The sequence below is a fragment of the Macaca fascicularis genome, chromosome 6, assembly GCF_037993035.2.
Source record: "Macaca fascicularis isolate 582-1 chromosome 6, T2T-MFA8v1.1".
Lineage (NCBI taxonomy): Eukaryota > Metazoa > Chordata > Mammalia > Primates > Cercopithecidae > Macaca > Macaca fascicularis.
In genome coordinates, this window is record NC_088380.1 from 71229161 (window position 1) to 71250405 (window position 21245).

Sequence of the window (21245 nt, forward strand, 5' to 3'; positions counted from 1 at the left end):
TCTTGAAAATATTTTATCTCCCGTCTAAGGCTATGTTCTTTTTTGATTAGCAATTTCTTTGTCATTTTTCTCTTCTCACTTTTACTATACAGTCCAAGAGAAGCCAAGCCATACCTTCAACATTTCATTTAAGTATTTCCTCAGCAAAAGATTCAGCTTCATTCCTCGTAAGTTTTATCTTTCATAAAACACTAGGGACCTCTGCAGACAGAGAGAGCAATGGAGGGAACTAGCAGTACACCATGCAAAATAAAAATGTTAACTTGATCTTTCTGACTTTTGACCTGCACACCACCCCTACTAAACACCCAACCTGGTATCCCTGAGTCAAGAGCCTCACTAGTTTACTGTCTCCCTATCATATACTTCCAGTTTTCAAATATATGGGTAAGAAGTTAGCAACAGTAAGCTAAGAAAATTTAACCATCTATATTCCTATTTTAAAGAAATAGCCTTGATTTTAGCTCCACACTTGAACTCTGAGTTTTGCAGTAACAGGTTCCTTCAAATCCCAAGACTTTCTTCAATTCTGTGGGGGCAGACAAACTCTTTTCATCACGATTTCTGTCTCTAGGCACATACTTACCTCTTTCCATGCTCTATAACTTGTAAAAATTTTTGTTTGCTTCTACCTTCTCTTCTATATTTTAACCTTATGAACTGACACTTTAAAAACATGACATTATTGACATTTAAGGTTTGAGAAAGTTCTATGATCCTTGTCTGGACATTCATATTTAAAACTCAGAAATTCATGTCTTCTTCACATGCAAAAGTACATTCATTCCATCCCAATGGCCACAAAAGTCTTAACTTATTCTACCATCGACTCAAAGGTTTGAAGTCTAACATCTCATCTAAATATGATTTAAATTAAATAAGTAAAATTCACAGTACAATAGATTTTGAAGCAAACTGATCTCCAGCTGTGAACTTGTGAAATCAAACAGGTTTTGTGCTTCAAAAATACAATGGTGGGAGGGACATAGGACAGACATTTCTATTCCAAAATAGGAAAGAAGGGGTAACATGTCCCAATTAACTCCCAGCACAACAGGGTAAACAACATTAAATCTTAAGGCCCAAGAATAATCTTTGGTTCGATGCTGTTTTCCAGGCCCACTAGTGAAGGTGGTTCTGCCCCTGCAGCTTTGCTGAGCAGGGATTTGGGGCTCCACAGCTCTGAGCATCCTTGTTCCCACAGCTTGGCAAAATGGACCTCCAGCAGCTCTGTCTGTGCTTCACTCACAGTATTGCTGTGCCTGGGCACCATGGCTCTCCTGGGCTGATGTCATAAGCTGAAGGCTCTGCCAGGAGGCTCCTTCCTTTAAAACCCAGGTGGAACCAGCCATTACCCCTGGCTTCTGCATTCTGCACCCTGGAGGAGATATGACCCTCCAGAAGGGTGACCACTGCAGCCTCTGCCACATCTAGACACACGGAAGCTGCACCTGGGGCAACTGATGAACACAGTTTAAGTATAGGGAGCAGAGCCCACAGCATGAGTTCATGCTAGGCAGTACAGCTCAAGGTCCCACAGACTCCAGTAGCCCTTACATTGCATTCTTCCATTGTTTTGAACAACAGCTCCTGGCTTCAGTTGAGATAGCTGACTAATCTCTTTATCAGATGGTCATTTGGCCACACCCTTTAAGTTCTTTCCCAAACAGCCTTTCTCATTCTTTACCATATGGATAGGCTGACAATTTTTCAAACATTTAAATTCAGCTTCATTTTTTATTATCAATTTAAGTCATTTTTCTCTTCCCACATTTTACTATACACAGGTAAGAGAAGTCAAGCCATACCTTCAACACTTTTCTTAACTATCTCCTCAAAGATTCAACTTCATTCCTGTAAGTTCTATCTTTCACAAAACACTAGGGCAGGAATGCAATTCAGCCAAGCTCTTTGCCTCTTTATAACAAGAATGATATTTACTCCACTATGCAATAACATTGTGATACTGTAAAACATATATTTGGTCTTTACCCCTATTGTGGTATCTTTTTATGCATGAGTTGAGTGATGGCTGGTAGCCCCTCAGTAACATCAGGATGGGGGCGGGTCATAAAAAAAGACCAAAACCTGACTAGAGAGTTAGGACTTCCAGCACCGCCCCTCAAAACTCTGGTGAGGGGAGAAGAACTGAGAGTTAAGCTGGTCATCAACGGCAAATGATTTAATCAATCGTACCTACATAATGAAGCTTCCATAAAACCCCAAAAGAACTGGGTATGGGGAGCTTCTAGATAGCTGAACACAGGCAAGTTTCTGGAGAGTACCATGTCCAGAGATGGCATGGAAGCTCCATGTCCCTTCCACCATGACTTGCCCTATACATCTTTTCCATCTGGTTGTTCATCTGTATCTTTTTACTTTTTTCTTTTTTTTTTTTTCTTTTTTTGAGACAGGGTCTCACTCTGTTGCCCAGGCTGGAAGGCAGTGATGCAACCATGGCTCACTGCAGCCTCAACCTCCCAGGCTCAAGCAATCCTCCCACCTCAGACTCCTAAGTGTCTGGGACTACAGGCACACACCACCACACACAAAAGATTTCTGTTTTTTTTTTTTTTTTTTTGTAGGGACAGGCTTTTGCCATATTGCCCAGGCTGGTCTTGAACACCTAGGCTCAAGTGACCCATCCTCTTCAGATTCCCAAAGTGCTGGGATTACAGGTGTGAGCCACCATGCCCAGCCATGTATCCTCTGTAGTACCTCTTACAACACATGAGTAAATGAAAGTAAGTTTATCTCTGAGTTCTGTGAGCTGCTCTGGCAAATTAATCAAACCTGAGGAGGAGGGGATCATGGAAACCCCTGATTTACAGTCAGTCAGAATACAGGCTACAATCTATTACTGGCAACTGGTATCTGAAACTAGGGTTAAGCATGTGGGACTGAGTGCCCAACCTGTGGGATCTGATGCTACCTCCAAGTAGATTGTGTCAGAACTGAAGTGAATTAAGAGGACACCCAACTAGTGTTTAGGAGAGAATCATCTTCTGCAGAATCTGCCAAAAAATTGGTTGCTGGTGAGGAGAATTCCTCACTCATTTTGGTAACAGAAGTGCTATGTTATACTGAGTGGTAAGGGAGACTAGGAAAAATATTTTGATTTTTTTCCTCTCTATCCTTGGAAACATGTTCTTTCTTTCCAGGTGAGACCTATCAAAATGGCCATTACTGTGCATATTTCTACCAATATTCTTTTCAGGACTATTCAAGTATTCTCTAAGAAAACTGAGACTTTCTCTACAGCTCTCTTATAACCTCGGTTCCCACCAGAATCACCTTTAAAGGTCAGCTCACAGCAATGTAGGCCTTTGCACACATTCCGAAATTCTTCCAGCTACTACTGATTACCCAGTTTCAAAGATGTTTCCATATTTTTTGGTATTTGTTACAGTATCACTTCTACTTCTCAGTAGCAACTTTCTGTCATAGTCCATTCAGTCTCCTATAACAAAATACCACAGACTGGGCAGCTTATAAAAACTAGAAATTTATTTTTCACAATTCTGTCAGCTAGGAAGTCCAAGATTCAATGTCTACTGAGGGCCCACGTCTTCATAGACAGTACATTCTAGTTGCGTCCTCACATGATGGAAGGGGAGGACATTGGTCTCTTCAGACATTTATAAGGGCATTAATTTCATTTACGAAGGTCCTACACCCAGGACCTAATCACCTCCCAAAGGTCTCACCTCCTAATATCATCAACTGGGAAACAGATTTCAACGTATGGATTTGGGGAGACATAAATATTTAGTCCACAGCAGAAGGAGAGATGCATGTATGGGGTCATTAAGCTATGTTTAATATTTTGCTTTTAGTATGAAGTTTAATCAACTAAAAACTAGGTATGAGATTAACGTTTACACATAACCATTAACTTCAGTAATAGTTCTGATGCAAAAATCGAGTTCAAAATTCAAATCCTTAGGCCAGGTGTGGTGGCTCACGCCTGTAATCCCAGCATTTGGGAGGCCGAGGCGGGCGGATCACAAAGTCAGGAGTTCAAGATCAGCTTGGCCAACATGGTGAAACCCCGTCTCTAATAAAAATACAAAAATTAGCCAGGCATGGTGGCACGTGCCTGTAATCCTAGCTACTTGGGAGGCAGAGGTAGGAGAATCGCTTCACCCTGGGAGGTACAGGTTATAGTGAGCCAGGATTGTGCTAGTGCATTCCAGCCTGGGCAACAGAGCAAGACTCCGTCCCAAAAATAACATAACATAACATAACATAACATAACATAACATAACATAACAAAACAAAATTCAAATATTATGTTCAATAAAACATAAATAAAAGCGGAAAATTTAATATGGTTTTAGAGTAGTTTCATCCTATTTCTTATGTTATGAACTTATCTAAAATAGATCTAGTTAGAAATTATTTGGGGTCACTACAAATTCATTGAGCGGCTTACCTCTTCTTTTCCTAATGTTATGAGAACATCTTCAGTCAAAGGAATTACTACAAAAACAAAACAAAGTCACACATCGTTAACTCTCAAAAATCAAGAATTTAATTTTGCAGTTTTCTAAGATAATTCTTTCCATCTCCATTTACATAATATACAACTCTTTTCCCCCCAAGACAGAGCTTCCCTCTTGTCACCCAGGCTGCAGTGCAATGGCGTGATTTGGCTCACTGCAACCTCCACTTTCCTGGTTCAAGCAATTCTCGTGCCTCAGCCTCCTGAGTAGCTGGGATTATAGGCATCCACTAACATGCCCAGCTCATTTTTGCATTTTTAGTAGAGATGAGGTTTCACCATGTTGGCCAAGCCAGTCTTGAACTCCTGACCTCGAGTGATCCACCTGCCTTGATAATACACAACTTTTTATGAAATGTGTGTAGTTTTCGTATTATTTATGTTTAACATCTTTGCACATATAGCCAACTACATACAATTTTAGATAAATTTGATCCTATTTATGTACCATTTAGTGCTTTTTTCTTCTTTTGTTCTTCAAACCCTCAAAAGCAAAGCTAATAATCTATAGTGTGTTCCTCAAATACCTTCCCTGCAGTCAAGTATCCTATGTACACATATGTAACATACATATACATACACTTAAAAGGGTTATTTTTATCATCATTGGTTTTATAAGAATGGGATCATATCATACATATTATATTCATCTTACTTTCACTCAATAAAGCCCCCAGGAAAACCTAGACTTATATAGGTCTAATTCATAACTTTTAATGGCTGCATGATATTCCAAAATGAATATACCATAATATACTGAGTGATTTCCCTATTGATTGAACACTTTGATTTTAGACTAACTTTGTGTCTAGTCTCTAACCATAACAAACAAGGATGCAGTAAGCAGACTTTTATATATGTTTTTATGTACTGGTGCTCTCATTTCTAAAGAACAGATTCTCAGAAATGAAATTTCGGAGAATGAAATATGTATTTTGAATCTGAGTCGAGAATGTCAGCTTCCTTTCTAAAGACATTCCCATGAGCTATGAAGAAAAAACAGCAAGAAACATTAAAAACTCTTCTAAAATTTTTGCCAGCCTGATGAATAGAAACAAATTGTGTAATTTTGTATAGCAAATTTTAATGTGTTCAATCCTTACACTAGAAATTTTCCTTTCCTAATGAAGTGCTATTTGAAACTTCTCAAATGATAGGCTACTGAAAACTTTCAAAGATATCTGCTATTCTAGAAAGCCTTCTAACAGGAAAGAACTTTCTACATGTGCTTCATAGATAGGTTTGTATTAGAATATTTACAGTGTCTGGGAAGGGCTTGTTCTCTGCTTCCAAGATGGTGTCTTCTTGCTCAGTCCTCACATAGTGGAAGGCAAAAGGGGGAAAAAAAGACTAGACACCCCCTTCAACCTCCATAAGAAGCTCACTAATCACATCCTAAAGACCCCACCTTTTAACACTATCATACTGGTGATTAAGTTTTAACATGAATTTCGCTGGACATATTTAGGCCATAGCAGACAGCTATTATCAAAAAAACAGAAAGTAACAAGTGTTGACAAGGATGTTGAGAAATTGAAACCATGTGCACTGTTGGTGAGATTGTAATATGGTGCAACCATTACGGAAAATAGTATGGTGGTTCCTCAAAAAACTTAAAATAGAATTATCATATGATCTACTAATTTTATTTCTGGTAGACATCCAAAATAATTGAAAGCAGGGCCTCAAAGAGATAACTGCACATCCATGTTCATAGCAGCACCATGTTCATTCACAGTAATGAAATGATGAAAGAAATCCAAGTTTCCGCTGACAGATGAATAGATAAACAAACTGTGGTATATACATGCAATGGAATACTACTCAGCCTTTAAAAAGGAAGGAAATTCTAACATGCTACAACATGGAAGACCTTTGAGGACATTACACTAAGTAAAATAAGCCACCCACAAAAACACAAATACTATATGATTCCATTATATAAGGTATCTAAACTAATTAAATTAATAGAAAGTAGAATTGAGGTTGCCAGGGCTAGGGGAAGATGGAAAAGGAGAGTTGCTGCTTAATGTGTTGAGTTTCAAATTTGCAAGATGAAAAAGTTCTGAAGATACACCGCACAAAAATGTGAATGTACTTAACACTACTGTGAACTATACACTTAAAAATGGTTAAAACTGTAAAGTTTATATTTTACCACAACTAAAAAATTTTCTTTAAACTAAAGAAAACCTTGGGGACTTGGGTAACTGTAACAAAAGGTCTAACATTCATATTACTGAAATTCCAGGAAAGGAGAAAGAAGGTGGCAGGAGTTGCTAAAAAAAAATACACCAAATGAGAGCTAAAAAGTTCTCAAATTCTGCAAGACATAAATCTACATATTCAAGAATCTGAGTGACTCCTAAGTAAGATAAAGTCAAAGAAAGCCAGGCCAAGATACGTAACTATTCTTCTAAAAGCTGAAGACAAAGAAAAAGTCCCCAAAGCAGCCACACACACACACACACACACACACACACACACACACACACACACACACACACACACACACACACACACACACAGCCTTCTCTATAAAGCAAAGCCCATCAGAATGACAGCACATTTCTCATCAGTACCAAGGGAGGCAGAGGTAAGTGGCACAACATTTTTAAGTTCCTAAAGAAAACAACCCTGAATTGTATATCCAGTGAAAATATCCTTCAGGAATGAAGGAGAAATCAAGAAATTCTCCGATAAAGAAAAACTAAGAATATTTGTTGTCAGCAGATCAACTCTAAAAGAACGGCTCAAGAAAGTTCTTGAAACAAATAATAAAAGGAATGTCAGAAGATCAGGAAGAAAGAACAAACAATAGAAAGAACAAAAACATAGACTAAAGCTACCATAAATCCTAGTCACAAGGAAATAAATTCTGCCAACAACTTCAGTAAGCTTGGAAATGGATCCCTCCTTAAGCCTTTGAGGGCAATCTATCATTGCAGCCATGAAATCCCTAAGCAGAGGATCCAGTTAAGCTATGTCCAGACTCCTACCGGCAGAAACCGTGAAACAGTAAATGTCCTCAGACCCCTGACCTACAGAAATTATGAGATAATAAATGTATGTTATATAAAGCCACTCCAAAAAAGCCTAAAACAAGATTGAGAAATGTTGGTAACTGTAGAATCTGGTCTCTGAGTTTACTGCAGCTAACTATATATATTTTTTTTAACTTTTCTTTAAGTTTGAAAACTTCTATCATTGCCAGGGTGAGGGAAACCCATTGTGGTCAAGAGATAAAAAAGTCTGTTATAATAATCTAATGGACTGGTGATGAAAACCCAAAGAAAATCTGTGACAGTAGGACTCGATACTTAGTAACTAGCTATATGTTCCAGTTCTGATGTTTTTGTTCAATTTTTTTTCTCCCCCTCGGGTGATCCAGCAGCCCTGGCCTCCCAAAGTGCTGGGATTGCAGACGTGAGCCACCACGCCCAATTATTCTAATTTTAACAAATGTGCTATATGTGCAAAATGAAAAAGGAAGAATCTAGGAGGACTCTTAAATTGGTAACTGATCAAATATGCTCCATTCAATGAATGAGGAAACAGAAAAGGTCAGTTTATGAATCTGAGGTGTCTATGAAATATTTTGGAAAAGACGCCTAGGAGTACAAAGATACTTGAGTCTGATATTGCAGAGAAGTCTGGTTTAAACATATAGATTTGTAAGTTGTGATTGGTTGATGTGCTTCCACCCCCAAATTCCTATGTTGACATCCTAATTCTCAATAGCTTTGAATATGATGGCATTTGAAATTGGGTACTTCAAGAGGTAATTAAGTTAAAATTAGGTTATTAGGGTTGGCCCTAATCCAATAAGACTGGTGTCCTTATAAAACGAGGAGATTAAGACACAGAAGGAAGACCATGTGAAGACACAGGAAGATGGACATCTGCAAGCCAAGGGGAGAGGCCTCAGAAGAAATCAACCTATTGACACCTTGATCTTTAACTTGTATTTTCCAGAATTGTGAGAAAATTAATTTCTGTTGTTTAAGCCACCTAATCCATAGTTTGTTATGATAGCTCTAGTATACTAATATGGAAGTTATTATTATAGATATAACACATAAAAGCAGGAGATGAAGATATAATGCTGGTATAGCATATAGGGTCCTCTGGAGAATATGAACATTCAGCAGTTATTATTATAGATATAACACATAAAAATAGGAGCAGAAGATATAATGCTGGTATAGCTTATAGAGTCCTCTGGAGAACTTGAACATTTTAATATTTGAGGCTGGGCATGGTGGCTCACACACCTGTAATCCCAACACTTTGGGAGGCTGACGCAAGAGGATCACCTGAGGTCAGGAGTTCGAGATCAGCCTGGTCAACATGGCAAAATCCCGTCTCTACTACAAATGTAAAAATTAGCCAGGCATGGCGGCAGGCACCTGTAATCCCAGCTACTTGGGAGGCTGAGGCACAAGAACTGCTTGAACCTGGAAGGCAGAGGTTGCAGTGAGCTGAGGTTGCACCACTGCACTCCAGCCTGGGTGACAGAGTAAGATTGTCTCAAAAAAAAAAAACAAAAAAACAAAAAAAAAATTTCAGTATGAGCAGTTTTTGAGATGCTTACTACTGAAAAGGCAGTAAGACATACGGTTGAAGGCAAATTAAAATCACAATTGTTTAATACTACACACCTATCAGAAATGCTCAAATTAATGACTAACAGGTAGTAGTACCGATGTGGAAAAATGGTTGACATTGGCATGAAGACAGTCATTAAAGCAAGAATATGGATAAAATTGTATAGGAAGAGAATGAGGAGAAAACAGCTGAAGACTGCTCCTAGCGGAATTTCAATTAATTGGGAAAGAGAATGATAAGCCTACAAAGAAGACTAAGAAGGGAAGCATGGGGTGCAGGACAGTTAAAGGAAAGAAAACAGAGTGGGAGAAGAAAGAAGCAGGGAGACATATAGAAAAAGAGGGTACAATCCGAATAGAATACCAAATGCAGGGATACTTTGGAGATAGTACAAGTTTGGTTCTAGACCACCAACACTAAAGCAAATATCACAACAAAACGAGTCACACAAATCTTTTGTTTTCCCAGCACATACAAAAGTTTTGTTTACATTATACTGTAGCCTATTAAATTATGCATTAGCATTATTTCTAAAAATGTACATACCTTATTTTAAAAACATCTTATTGCTAAAAAATGCTAACTGAGATGCCTAATCTGAGCCTTTGGTGAGTTGTAATTTTTTGCTGGTGGAAGGTCTTATCTCAGTGTTCATGGCTGATGACTGATCGGGTTAGTGGCTGCTGAAGGTTGGGGTGGCTGTGGCCATTTCTTAAAATAGGACAACAATGAAGTTTGCCATACTGATTGACTCTTCCTTTCACAAAAAGATTTCTTGGTGGCATGAGATGCTGTTTGACAGCATTTTACGGACAGCAGAACTTCTTTCAAAATTAGTCACTCCTCTCAAACCCTGACACTGCCTTACCAACAAAGTTTATGTAATATTATAAATCTTTTGTTGTTATTTCAACCGTGTTCAAAGCATCTTCAATGGGAGCAGATTCCATCTCAAGAAACCACTTTTTTTGCTCATCCATGGGAAGCAACTCCTCATCTGTTCAAGTTTTATCATGAGATTGCAGTGATTCAGTCACATCTTCAGACTCCACTTCTAATTCTAGTTGGATACTTCTACCACATTTGTAGTTACTTGAACCCCTCAGAGTCATCCATAAGGGTTAGAACCAACCTCTTGCACACTCCTGTTAATGTTGTTATTTTGACCTCCTTCCATAAATCACGCATGTTCTTAATGGCATCTAGAATGGTGAATACTTTCCAGAAGGTTTCAATGTACTTTGGCCCAGATCCATCAGAGGACTTATGACCGCTATAGCCTTACAAAATGTATTTCTTAAATAATAAGTCTTCAGTTGAGATGGCTTTTTGGTCCCGGGGCTGCAGAACAGATGTTGCATCAACAGACATGAAAACATTAAATTCCTTGTACATCACTATCACAGCTCTTGAGTGAAGAGATGGTGAGCAGTAATATTTTGAAAGGAATCTTTTTTTTTTTTCCTGAGCAGTAGGTCTCAACAGTGGGCTTAAACTATTCAGTAAACCATGCTATAAACAGGTATAGTGTCATCCGGGCTTTACTGTTCCATTTACAATGCACAGGCAGAGTAGATTTGGTATAATTCTCAAGGGCCCTAAGATTACTGGAATGATAAATAAGTGTTGGTTTAAACTCAGGGTCACCAGCTGCACTAGTCCTTATCAAGAGAGTCAACCTATCCTTTTGAAGCTTTGGAGTCAGGCATCGACTTCTCCTGTCTACCTATGAGAGTCCTAGAAGGCATTTTCTTCCAATAGAAGGCTGTTCTGTCTACATTGAAAATTTGCTGTTTAGCATAGCTGCCTTCAAGTATCTTAGCCAGATCTTCTGGATAACTTGTTGGGGCTTCTGCCTCAGTACTTGCTGCTTCTCCTTGCACTTTTATGTTATGGAGATGGCTTCTTTCCTTAAACCTCATGAACCAACCTCTGCTAACTTCACACTTTTCTTGTGCAGCTTCCTCATCTCTCTCAGCCTTTGTAGAATTGAAAAGAGCGAGGGCTTTGTTGTGGATTAGGCTTTGGCTTAAGGAATGATATGGCTGGTTATATCATTTAAGTAGACCACTAAAACTTTCTCTGTAACAGCAAAAAGGCTGTTCTGCTTTCTCATAATTTGTGTGTTCACTAGAGCAACACTTACAATTTCCTTTAAAATTTTTTCCTGCACTTCGGGAGGCCGAGGCAGGTGGACCACGAGGACGGGAGATCAAGACCATCCTGGCCAACATGGTGAAACCCTGTCTCTAATAAAAAAGTACAAAAATTAGGTGGGTGTGGTAGCATGCGCATATAATCCCAGCTACTTGGGACGCTGATGCAGGAGAATCGCTTGAACCCAGGAGGCAGAGACTGCACTGAGCTGAGATCACACCACTGCACTCCGGCCTGGCAACAGAGCGAGACTCCATCTCAAAAAAAAAAAAAATTTTCCTTTCCATTCACAACTTGGCTAACTGGCGCCAGAGCCTAGTTGCTGGCCTATCTTGGCTTCCGACATGCCTTCCTCATGAAATTTAATCATTTCTAGCTTTTAATTTAAAGTTATCGATGTGCAATTCTTCTTTTCACTTAAAAACTTAGAAACAATTGGAGGGTTATTAATTGGCCTAATTTCAATATTATGGTGTTTTAAGGAAAAGGGCGGGCCAAGGAGAAGGAGAGAGATGGGGGAACAACTGGTCAGTGGAGCAGTCAGAATACATACAACATTTACTGATTAAATTTACTGTCTTATACAGGTGCAGCTTGTGGTTCCTCAAAACCATTAAAATAGTAAGATCAAAAACCACTGATCACAGATTCCCTCTAACAGATGTAATAATAACTTAAAAGTCTGAAATATTGAGAGATTACCAAAACGTGACACAAGTTCACCACAAACTGAATTTCTTAAACATACGGTATCTCCAAAGTGCAATAGTGAGGTGCAATAAAATGAGGTGTGCCTGTATAGAAATATGTTGCATAGAGAAACTTAAGCTTTCGTAATAAAAAAAAAAAGATGTACTAGTTGAGTATCACAATTATAAATTTTTATGCTGTCTTCTATTCCCTAACTGAAGACAAAAATATAGTTGGCACCAGTTGGACAAGACACGAGAAACCATATAAACCATGTGGCCCTTTTGTGTAAGTATCTAAAATAAACTAACTTTACAGCTTTTCTCTTCCACTAGGTAAATCTCATTCATTCAGAAACAATTTACTGGCAAAGCCTGTAAGCCAAGGGAGGAGGATCCCTTGAGTCCAGGAGTGCAAGACCAGCCTGGGTAACAGGATAAAGCCCCATCTTTACAAAAAAATAAGAAAATTAACCACTAACCAGGCATGGTGGTGCACACTTGCAGTCCTAGCTACTCAGGAGGCTGAGGTGGGAGGATCACTTGAACCCAGGAGATCGGGGCTACAGTGAGCCATGCTTGTGCCACTGCACTCCAGCCTGAGCAACACGATGAGACCCTGTCTTAAAAAAAAAAAAAAAAAAAAAAAAAAACCTCTTCTAGGGGGGCAGACAAGATGGCAGAATAGGAACAGCTCCAGCCTCCAGCTCCCACCGACAGCGACAGAGAAGACAGGTGATTTCTGCATTTTCAACTGAGGTACCGGGTTCATCTCACTGGGGCATGTCAGACAGTCGGTGCTGGTCAGCAGGTGCAGCCCGACCAGAGATAGCTGAAGCAGGGCGAGGCATGCCCTCACCTGGGAAGTGCAAGGGGGAAGGGAATTCCTTTTCCTAGCCAAGGGAAACTGAGACACACAACACCTGGAAAATCGGGTAACTCCCACCTTAATACTGTGCTTTACCAAGGGTCTTAGCAAACAGCACACTAGGAGATTAGATCCCACACCTGGCCCGGAGGGTCCCACACCCACGGAGCCTCCCTCATTGCCAGCACAGCAGTCTGAGATCTAACTGCAAGGCGGCAGCGAGGCTGGGGGAGGGGTGCCCGCCATGGCTGAGGCTTAAGTAGGTAAACAAAGCAGCCGGGAAGCTCGAATTGGGTGGAGCCCACCCCAGCTCAAGGAGGCCTGCCTGTCTCTGTAGACTCCACCTCTGGGGACAGGGCATAGCTAAACAAAAGGCAGCAGAAACCTCTGCAGATGTAAACGACCCTGTCTGACAGCTTTGAAGAGAACCGTGGTTCTCCCAGCACAGAGGTTGAGATCTGAGAACGGACAGACTGCCTGCTCAAGTGGGTCACTAACCCCTGAGTAGCCTAACTGGGAGACACCACCCACTAGGTGCAGACCGACACCTCACACCTCACACGGCTGAGTACACCCCTGAGACAAAGCTTCCAGAGCAAGAATCAGACAGCAACACTTGCTGTTTAGCAATATTTTATCTTCTGCAGCCTCCGCAGCTGATACCCAGGCAAACAGGGTCTGGAGTGGACCTCAAGCAAACTCCAACAGACCTGCAGCTGCGGGTCCTGACTGTTAGAAGGAAAACTAACGAACAGAAAGGACACCCACACCAAAACCCCACCAGTACGTCACCAACATCAAAGACCAAAGGCAGACAAAACCACAAAGACAGGGAAAAAGCAGGGCAGAAAAGTTGGAAATTCAAAAAATCAGAGCGCATCTCCCCCTCCAAAGGAACGCAGCTCATTGCCAGCCACGGAACAAAGCTGCACGGAGAATGACTTTGACGAGTTGAGAGAAGAAGGCTTCGGTTGATCAACCTTCTCAGAGCTAAAGGAGGAACTATGTAACCAGCGCAAAGAAACTAAACGCCTTGAAAAAAGAATGGATGAATGGATAACTAGAATAATCAATGCAGAGAACACCTTAAAGAACTGATAAAGATAAAAACCATGACACGAGAACTACGTGACAAATGCACAAGCTTCAGTAACTGACTCGATCAACTGGAAGAAAGAGTATCAGCGATTGAACATCAAATGAATGAAATGAAGCGAGAAGAGAAGTGTAGAGAAAAAAAGAGTAAAAAAGTACCAGAAATTAACAAAGCCTCCAAGACGCATGGGATAATGTGAAAAGACCAAATCTACATCTGATTGGTGTGTGTGAAAGTGACAGGGAAAACGGAACCAAGTTGGAAAACACTCTGTAGGATATCATCCAGGAGAACTTCCCCAAACTAGTAAGGCAGGCCAACATTCAAATTCAGGAAATACAGAGAATGCCACAAAAATACTCCTGGAGAAGAGCAACTCCAAGACACATAATTGTCAGATTCACCAAAGTTGAAATGAGGGAAAAAATGTTAAGGGCAGCCAGAGAGAAAGGTTGGGTTACACACAAAGGGAAGCCCATCAGACTAACAGCAGATCTCTCAGCAGAAACTCTCCAAGCCAGAAGAGAGTGGGGGCCAATATTCAACATTCTTAAAGAAAAGAATTTTAAACCCAGAATTTCATATCCAGCCAAACTAAGCTTCATAAGTGAAGGAGAAAAAAAATCCTTTACAGACAAGCAAATGCTTAGAGATTTTGTCTCCACCAGGCCTGCCCTACAAGAGACTCTGAAAGAAGCACTAAACATGGAAAGGAACAACAGGTACCAGTCATTGCAAAAACATGCCAAAATGTAAAGACCATCAATGCTAGGAAGCAACTGCATCAACTAATGAGCAAAATAACCAGTTAATATCATAATGACAGGATCAAGTTCACACATAACAATAATAACCTTAAATATAAAGGGACTAAATGATCCAATTAAAAGATACAGACTGGCAAATTGGATAAAGAGTCAAGACCCATCAGTTTCCTGTATTCAGGAGACCCATCTTACATGCAGAGACACACGTAGACTCAAAATAAAGGGATGGAGGAAGATCTACCAAGCAAATGGAAAACAAACAAAAGTAGGGGTTGCAATCCTAGTCTCTGATAAAACAGACTTTAAACCAGCAAAGATCAAAAGAGACAAAGAAGGCCATTACATAATGGTAAAAGGATCAATTCATCGGGAAGAGCTAACTATCCTAAATATATATGCACCCAATACAGGAGCACCCAGATTCATAAAGCAAGTCCTTAGAGACTTACAAAGAGACTTAGACTCCCATACAATAATAATGGGAGACTTTAACATCCCACTGTCAACATTAGATAGATCAACGAGACAGAAAGTTAACAAGGATACCCAGGAATTGAACTCAACTCTGCACCAAGAGGACCTAATAGACATCTACAGAACTCTCCACCCCAAATCAACAGAATATACATTCTTCTCAGCACCACGTCGCACTTATTCTAAAATTGACCACATAGTTGGAAGTAAAGCACTCCTTAGCAAATGTGAAAGAAAAGAAATTAAAACAAACTGTCTCTCTGACCACAGTGCAATCAAACTAGAACTCAGGACTAAGAAACTCAATCAAAACCACTCAACTACATGGAAACTGAACAACCTGCTCCTGAATGACTACTGGGTACATAACGAAATGAAGGCAGAAATAAAGATGTTCTTTGAAACCAATGAGAACAAAGATACAACATACCAGAATCTCTGGGACACATTTAAAACAGTGTGTAGAGGGAAATTTATAGCACTAAATGCCCACAAGAGAAAGCTGGAAAGATCTAAAATTGACACCCTAACATCACAATTAAAAGAACTAGAGAAGCAAGAGCAAACACATTCAAAAGTTAGCAGAAGACAAGAAATAACTAAGATCAGAGCAGAACTGAAGGAGATAGAGACATAAAAAACCCTCCAAAAAAAGCAATGAATCCAGGAGCTGGTTTTTGGAAAAGATTAATAAATTGATAGACCGCTAGCAAGACTAATAAAGAAGAAAAGAGAGAAGAATCAAATAGATGCAATAAAAAATGATAAAGGGGATATCACCACCGACCCCACAGAAATACAAACTACCATCAGAGAATACTATAAACACCTCTACGCAAATAAACTAGAAAATCTAGAAGAAATGGATAATTTCCTGGACACTCACATTCTCCCAAGACTAAACCAGGAAGAAGTTGAATCCCTGAATAGACCAATAACAGGCTCTGAAATTGAGGCAATAATAGTCTACCAACCAGAAAAAGTCCAGGACCAGACCGATTCACAGTCAAATTCTACCAGAGGGAAAAGGAGGAGCTGGTACCATTCCTTCTGAAACTATTCCAATCAATAGAAAAAGAGGGAATCCTCCCTAACTCATTTTATGAGGCCAACATCATCCTGATACCAAAGCCTGGCAGAGACACAACAAAGAGAATTTTAGACCAATATCCCTGATGAACATTGATGCAAAAATCCTCAATAAAATACTGGCAAACCGAATCCAGCAGCACATCAAAAAGCTTATCCACTATGATCAAGTGGGCTTCATCCCTGGGATGCAAGGCTGGTTCAACATACGCAAATCAATAAACATAATCCAGCACAGAAACAGAACCAAAGACAAAAACCACATGATTATCTCAACAAATGCAGAAAAGGCCTTTGACAAAATTCAACAGCTCTTCATGCTAAAAACTCTCAATAAATTCGGTATTGATGGAACGTATCTCAAAATAATAAGAGCTATTTATGAAAACCCACAGCCAATATCATACTGAATGGAGAAAAACTGGAAGCATTCCCTTTGAAAACTGGCACAAGACAGGGATGCCCTCTCTCACCACTCCTATTCAACATAGTGTTGGACGTTCTGGCTAGGGCAATCAGGCAAGAGAAAGAAATCAAGGGTATTCAGTTAGGGAAAGAAGTCGTCAAATTGTCCCTGTTTGCAGATGACATGATTGTATATTTAGAAAACCCCATCGTCTCAGCCCAAAATCTCCTTAAACTGCTAAGCAACTTCAGCAGTCTCAGGATACAAAATCAATGTGCAAAAATCACAAGCATTCTTAAACACCAGTAACAGACAAACAGAGAGCCAAATCATGAATGAACTCCCATTCACAATAGCTTCAAAGAGAATAAAATACCTAGGAATCCAACTTACAAGAGATGTAAAGGACCTCTTCAAGAACTACAAACCACTGCTCAGTGAAATAAAAGAGGACACAAACAAATGGAAGAATATACCATGCTCATGGATAGGAAGAATCAATATTGTGAAAATGGCCATATTGCCCAAGGTAATTTATAGATTCAATGCCATCCCCATTAAGCTACCAATGACTTTCTTCACAGAATTGGAAAAAACTGCTTTAAAGTTCATATGGAACCAAAAAAGACCCCACATGGCCAGGACAATCCTAAGCCAAAAGAACAAAGCTGGAGGCATCACACTACCTGACTTCAAACTAGACCACAAAGCTACAGTAACCAAAACAGCATGGTACTGGTACCAAAACAGAGATATAGACCAATGGAACAGAACAGAGCCCTCAGAAATAATACCACATATCTACAGCCATCTGATCTTTGACAAACCTGACAAAAACAAGAAACAGGGGAAAGGATTCCCTATTTAATAAACGGTGCTGGGAAAATTGGCTAGCCATAAGTAGAAAGCTGAAACTGGATCCTTTCCTTACTCCTTATACAAAATTTCATTCAAGATGAATTACAGACTTAAATGTTAGACCTAATACCATAAAAATCCAAGAAAACCTAGGTAATACCATTCAGGACATAGGCATGGGCAAGGGCTTCATGTCTAAAACACCAAAAGCAACGGCAACAAAAGCCAAAATTGACAAATGCGATCTAATTAAACTAAAGAGCCTCTGCACAGCAAAAGAAACTACCATCAGAGTGAACAGGCAACCTACAGAATGGGAGAAAATTTTTGCAATCTACTCATCTGACAAAGGGCTAATAGACAGAACCTACAATGAACTCAAACAAATTTAAAAGAAAAAAACAACCCCATCAAACAGTGGGCAAAGGATATGAACAGACACTTCTCAAAAGAAGACATTCATACAGCCAACAGACACATGAAAGAATGCTCATTATCACTCGCTCTCAGAGAAATGCAAGTCGAAATCACAATGAGATAACATCTCACAGCAGTTAGAATGGTAATCATTTAAAAAATCAGGAACCAACAGGTGCTGGAAAGGATGTGGAGAAACAGGAACACTTTTACACTGTTGGTGGGACTGTAAACTAGTTCAACCACAGTGGAAAACAGTGTGGCGATTCCTCAAAGATTTAGAACTAGAAATACCATTTGACCCAGTTATCCCATTACTGGGGATATACCCAAAGGATTATAAATCATGCTGCTATAAAGACACATGCACACGTATGTTTACTGCAGCACTATTCACAATAGCAAAGACTTGGAATCAGCCCAAATGTCTATCAGTGACCGACTGGATTAAGAAAATGTGGCACACATATATCATGGAATATTATGCAGCCATAAAAAAGGATGAGCTCGAGTCCTTTGTAAGTACATGGATGCAGCTGGAAACCATCATTCTCAGCAAACTATTGCAAGAACAGAAAACCAAACATCGCATGTTCTCTCTCATAGGTGAGAATTGAACAGTGAGATCACTTGGACACAGGAAGGGGAACATCACACACCAGGACCTATTGTGGGGATGGGGGAGGAGGGAGGGATAGTATTAGGAGATATACCTAATGTAAATGATGAGTTAACGGGTGCAGCACACCAACATGGCACATGTATACATATGTTACAAACCTGCACGTTGTGCACATGTACTCTAGAACTTAAAGTATAATAAAAAAAAAAAAAAAAGAACAATACTCTCAGATTACTGGGAAAAAAATAAATTTACCATTTCTAGTGAGCATAAGGCAGTCTAAGTGTGTATGAGGATAACATAATGGATATAATAACGTCTCCATAATCAAGCTTATTATAATCTAATGTAAGATATGTTTATCAATAACAACAAAAGCAGCACAAAATAATTTATAGAAAGAAAAAAAATAAGTGGCTTCTCAGTATCACTGAAATTTGGGCGATGTCGGAAAGGCCAAATGGATCTTGTAATTTTTCTTACAATTATTAAATTAATTTGTCATTAATAGGCTTACAAAAAATTCAAATTTAAAATAAGAATCTTACTTTCAGGTGTTTTTTTCTGCCATTGACTGAGTTCAGCGGTTAAACATTTTACCTGCATAATTAATAATGATAGCTACAAAAGAAGAAAACAAAGTCATATTCTGTGGACTATTCATAGCTATACATAGATGAAAATATAAACATTCTTAATACTTTAATACTCTGCAAGGGGTTGGCATTCCCAACTCTCATGCTGCTCGAGGCAATTTTAATTTTTAATCTGTTTCACTGATCCACTGATCTATTCCTAAAGCAATTCCATAATTCTGATTATTATAATGAATATCTTAGTCCTTTTTGTAGGCCAAGAGTAAAATCAATTCAGATTCGACACATATAGTAATATATCTGTGACTATTATACCTAACACAAAGTTAGCAGTCTTTGTTCTAATTTTTTTGTTTGTTTTTTGAGACAGTCTTGCTCTTTCACCCAGGCTGGAGTGTAATGGCGCAATCTCAACTCACTGCAACCTCAGTCTCCTGGGTTCAACTGATTCTCGTGCCTCAGCCTCCTGAGTAGCTGGGATCATATGACCACACCACCAAGACCAGCTAATTTTTTTGCATTTTGGTAATGACGGGGTTTTGCCATGTAGGCCAGACTGGTCTTTCTTCTAATTTTAATAAGGTAGCAAAATAGCAACCAACAAGCAATTTACTCAGTTGTTAAATATATGTATAGCTGCTAAAAGACAAATAATAAAAAAAAAACCTCTTATTTATAATAGCTTGTTCTAGTAAGTTTTTAGAATATTCTCCCAACTCTTAAAGCAAGAAGAGTGAGAAGTTTTCCAAATGATTAAGCATACAGGTATTAACAAAGCTATTAAACTTGAGAAAAATATAGACAGATATATTTCTTTTCCAAAATACAATGAATTCCACTTACCTTGTATTTTTTAGGAAGAAATAGAAGATTCATACCTGAGCATTTGAATCAGTGAGTGTTTCGGTTCCAGTAAGTGATAATTTATTCTGACACTTGATTTAAAAAGTAAAAAAAAGCAAGTCACACACGATAACTCACAGAAAATTCCCTTCCCCTCCTCTTTTGTACCAGGCCAATATAACACTCTTCTAAACCACAAACATCTGATGGAGAAGAGTTTGTTGAAATTCTTCACTTTGTAAATAGGACGATTAAGGCAGCCAAACAAGTCCCAAGGTGAATACATCACAAGTAAAAAGAGACACTAGAATGAAGAGAAAAACAAAAACAAAAACACAAACAAAAACTAATAGCTAGAATGAATTATAAGTCAGATAACTGGAAGTGGGAGATTAAAAAATATGAGGGATAGCACTATAGAAAAATAACAAGTAAGAAAATAGTAAAGATCCTAAGAAATCCTAAGAAAATAAAGCCTTCAGGAGACATTGTTTCTGTGCCGTTAAAAAAGTACAAAACTGTTCATGATAATTATATGAGATAAAAATATGAGTAAATTCTATTTCTGCTCATTTGTAGTGCAGCATTTCTCTATACAAATTTTAAGTAATTTTAAAATCCAAATTTTTATACTGAAAAAATACCTGAAGCAAAACATAAAAGGTGGGAGGATTATAAAAATTATCCTGAAAATATATTAATAATACAAAATACCAAGTATTTATATTAAAAATAATTGTAGGAAAAGAGAAAAACCTAATTTGCCCAATTCTGAAACTTTACTGGGAAGAATAAGATGCTGAAAATATCTGTGCCCTATCTTTTGGCTTCCCTGGGCTACACTGGAAAAAGAATTGTCTTGGGCCACACACAAAATACATTACAATAGCTGATGAGCAAAAAAAAAAAAAAGGAATCCATAATGCTTTCAGAAAGTTTGTGTCGGGCTGCATTCGCAGCCATCCTGGGCCGCGCGTTGGACAAGCTTGCTTTAAGTAGAACAAATTTTCACCAACATATTCTAGTGTACCAAAGGCAGTTCTATCTCACCAACTTCGAAAAGGTACATACATTTCAAACAACATTTTCTAAATTAATTTATGTTTTCACTCATAATTATGTGTTCTTCCCACTTCTATATTCTCTATTTGGGGAAATAATCCCATCAACCACCCAATGACCCAAACCAGGAACCTAAAACTAACCATATATCCCTTCCATTGCACATCAATTAACTTCTAATCCTACCTA

At 38.9% G+C, this 21245-nt stretch overlaps 1 protein-coding gene across 16 annotated transcripts in view; it reads right to left on the minus strand.

Moving 5' to 3' along the window:
• The window catches only part of CENPK (centromere protein K), a 49145-nt gene that overhangs the window by 18777 nt on the left and 9123 nt on the right, over positions 1 to 21245 (minus strand). For 8 of the 16 annotated variants that reach the window (XM_005557012.4, XM_005557011.4, XM_015451558.4 and 5 more), the window contains 3 exons: positions 20030 to 20086; positions 19104 to 19176; positions 4436 to 4482 (listed from right to left, as the gene is read on the minus strand). In XM_005557012.4, coding sequence (XP_005557069.1) covers positions 4436 to 4482; positions 19104 to 19176; positions 20030 to 20086 — 177 coding nt within the window. Of the gene's footprint in view, positions 1 to 114; positions 202 to 4435; positions 4483 to 19103; positions 19177 to 19994; positions 20087 to 21245 lie in introns of those variants that run through there. The other 8 variants (XM_073993540.1, XM_073993539.1, XM_073993542.1 and 5 more) reach the window with 5 other exon arrangements.